Below are 13,108 nucleotides of genomic sequence, written 5' to 3'. Positions count from 1 at the left end.
GACCAGTTAGCCTGACATCTATCGCTGGGAAAATGCTGATGTCCATTATTAAGGAAGCAGTAGCAGGACATTTTTGGAAAAGTATAATTCAATCAAACAGCCAGCATGGTTTTATGAAAGGAAAATCATGTTTGACAAATTTGCTGGAGTTCTTTGAGGGGAAAAAAGGAGTGGATAAGGGGGAACCAGTGGATGTGGTGTATTTGGATTTCCAGAAGGCATTTGATAAGGTGCAACATAAAAGGTTACTGCACAAGATAAAAATTCATGGGGTTGGCATGGCATGGATAGAGGATTGGCTAACTGAAAAGTTGGGATAAATGGGTCATTTTCCAGCAGGCAAACAGTGACTACTGGGGTGCTGCAGGGATTTGTGCTGGGTCCTCAACTATTTACAATGTATATTAATGATTTGGATGAAGGGACTGAGTGTAAATTAGCCAAGTTTGCTGATACAAAGATGGGTGGGAAAGCATTGTGAGGAGGGCACAATCTGCAAAGGGATATAGATAGGCTGAGTGGGCAAACATTTAGCAGATGGAGTATAATGTGGGAAAATGTGAGGTTATCCACTTTGGTAGAAAAAATAGAAAAGCAAATTATAATTTAAATGGAGAAAAAGTGCTGCAGTACAGAGGACCTGGGAGTCCTTGTGCATGAAACAGTTAGTATGCAGGTACAGCAAGTAATCAGGAAGGCAAATGGAATGTTGGCCTTATTACAAGGGGATAGAGTATAAAAGCAGAGAAGTCCTGCTACAACTGTACAGGGTATTGGTAAGGCCACACTTGGAGTACAGTGTACAGTTTTGGTCTCTATATTTAAGGAAGGATATATTTGCATTGGAGATTGTTCAGAGAAGGTTCACTAGGTTGATTTCAGAGATGAGGGGGTTGAGTTAAGATAGGTTGGGTCTGTAAACATTGGAGTAAAGAAGAATGAGGTGATCTTCTCAACATAGAAGATAATGGGGCTTGACGAGGTGGATGCAGAGGATGTTTCCACTCAGGGGAAACTAAAACTAGGGGGCATAGTCTCAGAATAAGGGGCCACCCATTTAAAACTGAAATAATTTTAGGGTTGTAAAGCTATGGAATTCTCTGCCCCAGAGAGCTGTGGAGGCTGGGTCATTGAATATATTTAAGGCAGAAATGGACAGATTTTTGAGCGATAGGGAATAAAGGGTTATGGGAAGTGGAGCCGAGTCCATGATCAGCCATGATATTAAATGGCAGAGCAGGCTCGAGGTGGTGGCCTACTCCTGCTATTTTGTTTTCTTGTGCTAGTAAAAGCTTTTATCTGTCATAAGAATTGCAAGGCCATTCGCTGGGCAGAGACCCTCCACTTCCAGATTCTTGACCGATCGCAAGTTCCGAGTTTAGGCGCTTCGCGTGCCTAAACCCAGAACTTGTGGGGCCTCTATGGGCATGTATGCACCTGTAGGAGTCGCAAATTCAGAGCCAAAGTAGGATTTCTGCCTCCTTGATCAGTTTTTTGAATAGAGGGGCTGCCTCAGCTAATATATTGTACATGACTGCATCTCCATTTACAATTCAGGTCGCAGCCATCTGTTCTATAACACACTAAGCTTTATTCAGAAGCTGTCTGAGTTTGAAGTATGAAATTGACATGAGTTTTGCTAAGATGGATTATGTAAACATTCCACCTAAAGATCTAGCTCCACAAAGGGACAGATAACCTTTCAATGCACTAATATTTTATTCCAACTTTTTTGAAATGTACAACTGAGCAGAACATGCAGTGTGAAACTGCCATCGACACTGCTGATTTCAATGTATCCATTACTTGGCACAATAGTGGCATGGCAAAGTATGAGTACCTCCATAGTCTTTCACAAATAATTGAAATCTAGATTATCTACCATTGACCCCTGGCCCAGCCCCTCCCCTGAAGTCTATGCAAATGATGGATAACTGAGTGCATGGATTGACTGTTGGCTTGTGAATAACTTTACAGCTTTCCTTCGACTTAGTTTCTTTTCAAATCTTGAGTGTCAAAGGAGCTGAAGGGCAGTGGCAGCAATTATGAAAGATTGCTGGAGGGAAAGGTTGCAAGAGCAACTTGTACTGATTGGTTCCTCACGGATGTAAAAGACCTTGCACCTTGGTATCCATGCAATCAAAGTATTTTATCAAGACATTTTAAACATTTGAAAACTATATTCCCCCTCCCAATGTTTAATAACTCCAGACAGTCTGCTGATCTTCCCTTGGCAATATTTGAAGAACAGTAGGGGAGCTCTGTATTCTGGCCAACATTTATCCTTCAACAAATCACTGAAAAAAAACTTGCCATTTATCTAATTGCTGTTTGGTGGACCTTGCTGTGCAAATTGGCTGTTTGTCTATAAAATAATAACTGCGCCTCAAAAGTAATTCATTGGTTGCAGACATGAAAATCATCATAGGCAGTCCCTCAATCAGAAGACTTGCATCCAGAGTTCTCTGGTGACTGAACAGTCCATTGTGTGAATTAGTGTGTCCCACCTGTGACAGTCGTTGAAGGAAAGGTTCGGTGAGAAGACTTTTTTGCTGCCATCACTTGCTTTCTGCATGCTCTCGGCGACGAGACTGTGCTTGGCGCCCTCCCGGATGCTCTTCCTCCTCTTGGGGCAATCTTTGGCCGTGTATGTATAAATGATAGGGGGTAATGCAGACAATCCAGGTTCTGCTACAGTAAGTGGGACATAAAATTGCTGTAAATGGAGCCACTCCAAATTTCTAAACTGCACAGTTCACATTTTGCTGGCCATCCAGGGTCTGCAATGGCAATGCAAAAGTCGTTTTATTGCTTAGTCACTTCTCTTTCTCCCCCCCCCGGCCCCCTTTTCCAATTTAGGATAAAACACTGTTCTTAAATGTATTTTAATACATGTGAAGACAGAATATATTGAACCTGGAAAAACTTTTAGAAATGGGGAGGTGCTAGCAGTATCAATAATCCATTTAGGGTAGCATGTTGGTTGTTATCCTAGGAAACAGGGCAAAGAACTTGTATTTTTGCAATCTATTAATACAGCTGGCTGAACATGCATGAAGTGAGAATTCAGGTTATAAGTCTGAACTTATTCTACTAATAGAAGAACATAGAAATAGGAGCAGGAGTAGGCCATACAGTCCCTTGAGCCTGCTCCACCATTTAATAAGATCATGGCTGATCTGATCATGGACTCGGCTCCATTTCCCCACCTGCTCCCCCAAACCCCTTATCCCCTTATCGTTTAAAAAAAAAACTATTTTTGTCTTCAATTTATTCAATGTCCCAGCTTCCAAAGCTGAGGCAGCGAATTCCACAGATTAATAACCCTCAGGAAATTCCTCCATCTGTTTTTAAATGGGTGGCCCCTTCGAAGATCATGCCCTCTCGTTCTAGTCTCCCCCATCAGTGGAAACATCCTCTCTGCATCCACCTTGTCAAGCCCCCTCATAATCTTACACGTTTTGATAAAATCATCTCATTCTTACAATGAGTAGAGACTCTACCTTTCCTCATAAGCCAACCCCCTCATCCCCAGAATCAACCTAGTGAACCTTCTCTGAACTGCCTCCAAAGCAAGTATATCTTTTTGTAAATATGGAAACCAAAACTGCATGCAGTATTCAGTGTGGCCTCACCAATACCTTGTACAACTGTAGCAAGACTTCCCTGCTTTTATACTCCATCTCCTTTGCAATAAAGGCTAAGACACCATTGGCCTTCCTGATCGCTTGCTGTACCTGCATACTATCCTTTTGTGTTTCATGCACAAGTACCCTCAGGTCCCACTGTACTGTGGCACTTAGCAATCTTTCTCCATTTAAATAATTTGCGCTCTGACTTTTCTGTTAAAGTGCATGACCTCACACTTTCCAACATTATACTCCATCTGCCAAATTTTTGCCCACTCACTGAGCCTGTCTGTCTTTTAGCAGATTTTTTTGTGTTCTCCTCACACACTGCTTTTCCTCCCATCTTTGTATCATCAGCAAACTTGGCTACGTTACACTCTGCCCCTTCTTCCAAGTCGTTGATGTAGCTTGTAATAGTTGGGGTCCCAGCACTGATCTCTGCGGCACCCCACTGGTTACCGATTGTCAAACAATGAACCATTAATCCTGACTGTTTTCTGTTGGCCAATCCTCTCCATGCTAATATATTACCCCCAACCCTGTGAACTTTTATCTTGTACAGTAACCTTTTATGTAGCACCTTGTCAAATGCCTTCTGGAAGTCCAAATACACCACATAATATAATATAAAAGTCAGAAAAATGAAGCTTTTTTTTTAATTGGCATGCCAAAAGCATTTGGAATAGTGGGTCATCTGCTTTCAATGATGACACCATTTCCCTACAGTTAAGGGGCTATGCTGGCTCCCAAATGATGTATTGATGGCTGTTAATAGCTGTATGGGAAATAATTGTCTTGCACCCATGGGTACTGTAATGTTCTCAATTTCAAAAACACATGTAATTGTTGGATATGTTGGATATATGCATAAGGTGGGAGAAGACTCTTGCATAAACACCAGCATTGGGCCAAATGGCCTTTTTCTGTGCTGTAAAATTCTATAAAGTATGGATGACTTACTCAAAAGCTTCACTGAAGTGTGTTCTGCTGGCCCAAAGCATTTAACCCTTTTCCAATGTGCACAAATTGCTTTGTTTCTCCATCTGTGACCATGGATCTGTAAATACAGTTTACAAATTAATATTAAAGGATTAATAGGACTTTAGTAATTTGAAACCTGTGAGGAGCTCCACAATTACTTATTGCATGTGGTATGGAGTCATAAGGACCAGGATATCCAAGGTTCATCCTTTGTCTGCTGGATTACTTGAGGTCAGACAGCAAAGCAGTTGAAGTACAATAATTGGTTTGGCACTTTTTGGGCTTGTAGCAAGGGGTGCTGGGGGAGGAAGGTGGTCAGGGTAAAATCAACCAGGGTTCCTGCCCCCCTCAAAGATACCTCCCTTCAGCCTCTGCACGGACTTCCCTCAACCTCTGCGCTGTGACTTCATCTGGGTGATAATTATGTCAACCTGCCCTGCTCTGACCTCCCCGATTTCATTTCCCTCCTAAACCTTTCCCTCCATATTAACTTTTCCCATAATCAGTCACTCCCTTGACCTGGTCATCTCATTAGTCACACTTCCCATGGTCCCCATTACTTTGTGGGCTCCATGCAGTCTATGAAAACCTCTGACCATTATGGCTGTCAGGGATTTGGAAGGTGCTGCCAATCTAACCTCAGTTTTAAGTGTATATGTAATTGGAGGGGGTCTTGGCCTTTGCAGCTATATTCCATATTGTTTCCAAATTTAGATGAATTCCTAGACATGTTTGAATAAACTAGGTTAGGAATCAGCACAAGGGCACCTGTCCTACTGGAAGTGCATGCTGCGATACACATGCTTCTTTACTAGCAAGCAACCTCGTTTACACCTCATGAAACTTGGGAGCAATACCCATTTTTTCCCATTTTTGGAACACTTCAACTCTGGCAAACGATGTTCATTTTAGTTTATCAGGCTGTTATACTTTATCAGATTGAGACATTTTCGTTCTGTCTTGGGATTCTTCCAATGGCCATGGCAAGAGGGCAGATGGAAAGGAGAGTACATTTTAATTTGACATTGATGTTTGTCTAATGGTTCTGTCTTGCTGAGGAAACCATTGTACAGGTTTCAACATTTAATCTGGTGCTAATTGATTTTGAACTTTAACCAAACCAAGCATTTGACCATGTTGACTCCAATATTTACATTCAAAGATGTTGTGCATGGCGCTTTGTCCCACGACTTGCATCAATAAAGGAAATCCTTTGGATTACTACCTTCAAGTATTTTGGACTATAGTGACTTGGAGAGCAGCTTTACATAAACTTTCCCAAGAAGATTTTGGAATTGAATACTGGGATATTTTCCTTTTTGACACACACAATTTAAGCAGTTTGGGAGGCAATGATATTGGAGAACTTGTAATGGATCTAGTGCAGGAGTTTCTAAACTACAGCCTGTGGTCCATTTTCTAACAATCTGGCTCACTAAGCCCAGGCGACTCACTACTTTTTGTGCTAATGGCCAGGATTTTGCGGTGACGTTTGCTGTCATTACCCCTCTAAAACTCACCATAACTTCAGCATTTAGCGCATCTAAACTTAGAAATCCTGAAGTTGCATTGTCATCATTCACTGTTCTGACATAGGCTGCGCTATGGTCAGCCCAGCCTCCCCATAGTCAGCAATCTAAAATCAATGAAACAAACTTGAGCTTTTCTGCACTAATATAGCTGTTTAAAAACTCCATTAAACGTTGAGCCTTATTGAAATAGGTGTATCTGGGGTTTTAACAGCGTATTGCCTGCTAATACTTGACTTGCTTGTACCTGCCCACACTGCGATGTGTGCGCACTAGGTCCGTGCAGCAGAGCAGGTCTCCAGTTGTCCTGGTTCAACCCTTGCCACTGGATAAAAAAATCCACGCACTGGCATCTTCCACCCCCTCAATTGGAGTTCAGGACTAGAACATTGGGACCTTCATTGAAATATCTGAACTCTTGTGGAAGCAAGTCATCCTTGTTTGAGGGGCCGCCTATGATGGATGATGCCTGCTAAACAACTGTTCTGGCCCTGAAACTAATTTTTATATTTGTGGAATGTCAAATTTCTCATAACTTCATGTTTTGTGTTTAAAGTAATGATATTTTTATAAACTCTAGACTATAAAGGTGCCACAGTTCCTTGGAAGTCTATTTAACATGCCTGAAATTTTGAAAGACCTTGCTTGAGAATGGTCAGGGATGTCACATATAGCAAAGATAATATAAAAATAGACCATGCTGAATATTGGCTTAATGTGTTTTTTCTTTTTCCAGACCGTGAGGATCAATCAATCCTTTGCACGTAAGTACATATTTTATTTGAATGATGCACAAGAATTTGTTTAACCACTATAGCTAGATGATGCAATTGGCAGCTAGCAAGAATAGCTCCTTTTATGAACTAATGTAATTATGTACTGAGCTCTGCTTTGCTAGCCCCAAATGAAAAATGATGTGAATCAGATGGTAGAACTGTGGTACATGCTTTTACAATGTGAGGAGTTGGCAATGTCCAGAAGCATTACTGTGCAAACTCACTATGCATTCTATTGTCATGAATAGGTTCAGTGTACCATTCATGCAGAGAAGAAATCTTTCAGTCTATGTTTGTTTTCTGGTAGCCATTTGTGTTTTTCTCCTCCGAAACAATCATTCTCTATATCCAGAAATGATCTCGGTTGAGGCTTGATACACAAACTGTTGCCTCCTCATTCTGTTACTTGACCTCATCAGTGTGCTGCAGACCAGAGAAAAATAATGACTCGTTCTGAAATCATGATGTTGAGCTATCGATGGCTTGGATTTCCTTGTCCTCTTTTGGAGATGTAGTTTAGGGGGATGATTACTGATTGATCTAACTATGTGCATATGACCACACATGAGATTCAAGGACTTAAGTTAAGCCTGTACATCAGTATTTGTGACCACCTCTAACAATAATTTGTGTGGGACATTCCTTTTTCAATGTTCAGACCCATAAGTTACATGACCCCATCTCAAATACTTTATTTGGAGGAATTTTTATCATTTTCTGTACAAATCTTGAGTTTATACAAGTTTGTAAATCCCACTTCAATTCGGCAACTTTAATGGATTTTAACTTTGGTACCAGGTAAATAATTTTTTCAGTGCTTTAAAGATTTATTCAGTCCATTCCTGTAGACTGAAAATTGCTATATAAATAGATAAAATACAATTAAATTATTCTGATCTCATTTATATTATTGATGGGCAACATTTGGAATATCAAGTTCAATTTTGGGTTCCCGACATTCAAAAGGATGAGAAGAAAGAAGGATGATTCTAAGACTTGAGGTGCTTAGATTATGGAGAGACTTTTTTAACCTTGAGATGATTGAGGGTGTGATCTGATCCCTCTTTGTTAAATGTTGAAGTGTAAATGTAGACCTGTTTTAGAATGCAAGCACAGAACTAGAGATGGGTTTAAATTACCATGCCCCAAGTCAAACTAGAGATTAGAAGACATTGTTTTTGACACTTTTTTTCTCGCTCCACCCGCTTCGCCCTCCTCCCCCCCCCCCCCCCCCCCCCCCCAACCACCACTGCCAAACAAAGTAATAGATATGTGGAACTGACTCCCAGCAAAAGCTGGTACTGTTGATTAACACAGTCAGTGTTGTCTGTGTTCAGGGTTGAAAAGTGGTGATAGAGTAATATCTTGGACTTTGATGGATTACCTTTTAGAGATCTGTACATATGTAGAATTTTGTGCAGAGATTAATCCTTGATCAAGTAAGGTTGTAGTGGTTGGTGGCAGAAGCAGGCTTTTGGTTTGAATAACCTTTCCTCATTGCATGCGCTTGTTATAAAACAATGAACAAGACACGTGCACTTTTGAGTTTGAAGAAGCTTCAGATTGGCTTTATATTAGGAAACATAGTTGTGCAGTGCACCACTTGTGATTTTAAGAGATTTTGCAACTTCCTGAATCATCTGAGTCTGGTGAAAGGTACTTCCTGAGGTTTCATTCATCTAAAAAAAGTTAGGACAAGTTAAATGTAATCATGAAATTATTGTAACAAAATACCACGAGTTCATGCACAGTTTTTAGACTTTAGGACCTGTAGCTTTTTAAAAAATTCATCGAATCAGTCCTATGTTCCTATTTTTGCAGGTGATCAACTATAACATTTACTGTTTCACAATAACTTCAGAAAAAGTTGAATTCATGCTCAACTTTCTTCATAAACCAAAGTAATCTAAATTGCTTCTAATGGCTTGCCATGGTTGGGAGGGAGCTTTAACTTGTATTTTTATTTCATTTAATGCACAGGACTGCAGGAGGGGAGGCTTACAAAGATCAAGTCCTGACCTAGTGACCAGTCTTGCTGTCATTATTATTTTAAAATAACCCATTCATATACTCTAATGCATGCTCAGAGCTGCAGGTGCCTCTTCAGCTGGGAACCAAGGGTGTTAAAATTCAACTTTGGCAAGGGCACAAGACCAGTGGTAGTGGACTAGGCAGCCGGCAGGGTTTATAAACTGGTGGCTAATCTGCTGCTGGTCATTTTGTGTCCATGCTAAAGTTGCATTTTACCCCCATAAGTTCAAGGCCCAGCCCTCTCGTGGAAATCCTTTTCCTGGTATTTCAAACACACAATACTATTTAAGCTAAGCTTAATTTTTTCTTTTAAATGAAATTGTAACTTGCATTACAAACCTTGTTCCTAATAGTAAATGCTCATCTTGGAGAAGCCATGATGACCTCTAGAAGAGTTTAAGAAATATTTGCTGCAATTTTATTATTGCGAGATTTTGCACTCCTCGTGCTTAATCAGTTTTTAGTTCCACCATAGAAGTTTTACCTGATTACCTTTTTAGATTTGTAGAATCTGTTCCATTTAAATTGTTTTTGAATAAGTAATTTAAATGAAATGGCTACAAAATCTTTGCACTTTTACATAATGAAGTCATGGAACCAAACCAACTAAACAAGCACTAGGCTGTAACAGTTATGTCAACAGAATACCAATTAATATCCTTCCACTTTAACATATCTGCTGGTGACTCAATCATGCTATTGCCAACCAACTCTTAATGGTTTTCATGCTTGATTGTGGTTCAGTTAAGCAAACAGTGTGCGTGCTTTAAATGGTAATGTCAGTGTTCATGTTTGATCTCGACAATTTGGCAGCCCCATTTCTAAAGTATCTGCATAAATGTTGCCTATGTCTACATAATTGTATTAAGCATATACTGTTGCACAACTATTGGCAGCATTATAATCTACTAACTATTGATGCCAGAACATTGCATAAACCATTTTGAAATTTAGTTTTAAGGTTCTAAATTCACCTACTTTGGCCACATAAAGACATGCAGTTATTACATTTTTTTGTTTGTAGCTTCCAAATTTAAAAGTGACCAAGACTTTGGGTGTTCCTTCCAAAGAATGCAATTGGTAAATTGTTGGTTTTGATTTAGGAGGAGGCTTGTTTAAACATTGCCTTACAAGGACATATGGTCTAAACAGGCCTTCAGTGCAATGAAATCCCAAATTGTGGCTTTGAGTGCCAAAAACAGCAGATACAACACATTTTTGTAGACTAATTCTGGCCTGATTCCAATTTCCTGCAGTGTAGCTATCTACAGGAAATTATTGCTTTCAAAGCAGCACAAGAAGTGGCCTTTATGAAAAGAATGCGACCTGGTGTTCAGTCATGCATCTAACAACACAACTGATGTCAACCTGATGAGTTATCTGCTGGTTACTCCAGCATATTCAGTTAATCAGCATGACCAAGTTGGCTAATAGATGCCACCAGGTGTCACCATTGCAGTGCCAGCTGCCATAGTTGTCTAATCTATTGTCACAGCTTCTTTCTAGTTCTCCCATGGTGTAGCTTGTAGTGTTGAACCCAAATTACTGCTCCAAGGGAAATTTGTAACTCATTGGTCCAGAGCAGTTGAGTGTTACGAGAATTGTAAAAAAAAAATGCAGCCACCAAGTAACATCTGCCAGACCTGAAATGTTAACTCTTTCTCCACAGATGCTACCTGACCCACAGATTTCCAGCATTTTCTGTTTTTAATGGCGGAGCTAGTTGGATGGCTGTATTTAGTTGTGAAAGCAAGCTTTTTGATCTTCCCTTGTCTCAGATAAAATTTCTAACTTGAGTGGGTATAACTATTGGCTCATATCTGGGCTCTTCAGTGAATTTCTGCTCGGCTATTGGAGTTGTGGCTAGTGGAAATGTATTTCATGTATAAACTTTTCCCTCATACAAGCATTTTAAGTTTTGAGAATTTCAGTGTTTCTAGAATTTATAATATGGTTTAACTGTTGGAGAGAAATTGAAGAATTTGACTGTAATCTAGTGAGAGGGTCTTGTTCTACTTCAAACTGGATCATCATTTATAGCCCGAGCTACATCCGACAGTTGTGGTTCTCAGAAGTGTGCGAGGAGTATTGCACAAAACTTAGCGGCAGCCGAGAGTGTTGTATAGTTTGTGTGCAAGATCCCCCACCTGTTAATAGGGCGTTGCTGCTTTTCTGTGGAAGCAGTCCTTTGCATTGGCCCAAGAAAAAGTATCTGGGTGAGATCCTGAATCGTAACAGGCCTGTTGAAACATTCAATAAACAGCATCAAAGTTGTGGGATGTTGGTTCGCTGTTCACTCTGCGGAGCTGTTGATTTTAGTCATGCTTGGTGGGAAGGAGCCGTTGAAAATAAAGGTTTCCCGTGAGATGGGAAGAAAACCCCTTGAAGTCTTCCCAGCCTTCAAGTAGTTACAGGGGACCAGTGTAATGGATTCCAAGGTGATATCAAATCTGGTACAATAGCCCTTTATTTAAAGTACAAGCAAGTATTAATGCATTTCTGTATTTAGCCACTGAGAAGTAAAACAGAATTACTCCGTTCCTCCTCTGGGTAGGGCATGTAGTCCAGCTGCCCCTTCCAGTGCTGTCAGACTGCTTGTCCAACATCCAGTTCTGGATGAGCAAAAATGTTCTCCAATTTGAATATTGGGAAGACTAAAGCCATTCTTTTCTGTTCCCTAGACACTGACCATCCCTCTCCCCAACTTCTGTCTGAAGCTGAGCCACACAGTTCGCAACCTTGGTGTCATATTTGACCCTGGAATGAGCTTTCGACCACATATTTGCAGCATAACTAAGACTGCCTATTTCCACCTGTCTCCACCCTTGCCTCAGCTCATCTGCTGCTGAAGCCCTTATCCATGCCTTTGTTACCTTTTTCGACGTGGCTATTCCAACACACTCCTAGCTGTCCTCATTCTACCCTACATAAACTCAAGGATCCAAAACTTGGCTGCCTGTGTCCTAACTCGCACCAACTCCTGCTCACCCATCACCCCTGTGCTTGCTGACCTATATTGACTTCTGGTTAAGCAACGCCTCACTTTCAAAATTTTCATTTTCAAATCCTTCCATGGTCTCATCTCCTCCAGCCCTACAACCCCTGAGATGTTTGCCCTCCTGAGCATCACTGATTGATTGTAATTGCTCAAACATTGGTGGCTGTGCCTTCTGTTGCCCAGGCCCCAAGCTCTGGAACTCTCTGCCTAAACCCCTCCACGTCTACTGCTCTTTCCTCCAAGATGCTCCTTAAAACATATCTCTTTGACTTAGCTTTTGGTCACCTGTGCTAATTTCTACTTGTGTGGCTCGGTGGCAAATTTTTATCACCATACTCGTGAAGCGCTTTGGGACGTTTCATTACGTTAAAGTAGTGCAGAAGCTGCTTCATCTGTGGTGGTGCCCCTTTGTCACGTGACCCCCCCCCCCCCCCCTCAAAACCATTGTGGTTGGCTCCTGCCAGTTTCACCTTCCCTTATCGGGCAGCCTGACTACTGTTTGCTCTCATTTGGTTGCTTGATCAAGATGACCTTTATTTCCTTTTGACATATCAGGTGGTGGTGAGATGTCTGATTCACAGTCTAGACATTTAATATGATCATGGGACAATCTGTTTACCTGTTCTGCTTTCCCCATTGTTTCAGCTAATCACTGATCCTAGCACTTCCTTATCTGATGATGACTTGCAAATTCCAATAGTCTTGTTCTTTAATGCAATTGCAGTTTTCTAGTTTAAACTAGGTCCATTTGACTACATAAGGCATGATGGCAAAATAGACAGAGAAAGATGTCCATTTCTGAGTCCTTGCACCAGATAGGTCCTGGTGAAAGCTTTAGAGCTAGTTGGCTATTTGAACTCTTGCCTGTAGTTTGTGCCTGGTAGAATTTGAAAAAAAAACTTGACTAAAATCTGTGTGCTCACCCAAAAGTAACTTTTTTTTTCCTCAACATTTTTTAATAGAGGAGAATCTGGTGCAGGCAAGACGGAAAACACTAAGAAAGTTATTCAATATCTGGCCCATGTTGCTTCCTCTCACAAAGGACGAAAGGACCACAGTATTCCAGTGAGTTAAATTCTCCTTAATACTGTTGTGGCATTAATCCCAGTTAATTGTATGTTACAGGTATGGTTGTTTTCAAATTTCTTGATGCTTATACATGCT

General features: G+C 40.7%; 1 protein-coding gene across 3 annotated transcripts in view; it reads left to right on the top strand.

Annotated features, from left to right (window-relative positions):
• LOC139226673 (myosin-10) overlaps positions 1-13,108 on the top strand; it is a 151,815-nt gene that overhangs the window by 63,519 nt on the left and 75,188 nt on the right. For all 3 annotated transcript variants that reach the window (XM_070857595.1, XM_070857594.1, XM_070857593.1), the window contains exons 4-5: positions 6,876-6,903; positions 12,907-13,009. In XM_070857595.1, coding sequence (XP_070713696.1) covers positions 6,876-6,903; positions 12,907-13,009 — 131 coding nt within the window. The remainder of the gene's footprint in view (positions 1-6,875; positions 6,904-12,906; positions 13,010-13,108) is intronic.

The sequence above is a fragment of the Pristiophorus japonicus genome, chromosome 16 (genome assembly GCF_044704955.1).
Source record: "Pristiophorus japonicus isolate sPriJap1 chromosome 16, sPriJap1.hap1, whole genome shotgun sequence".
Taxonomy (NCBI): domain Eukaryota; kingdom Metazoa; phylum Chordata; class Chondrichthyes; family Pristiophoridae; genus Pristiophorus; species Pristiophorus japonicus.
The sequence above is the reverse complement of the archived record's forward strand: the minus strand, read 5'-3'. Positions and strand labels throughout refer to the sequence as shown.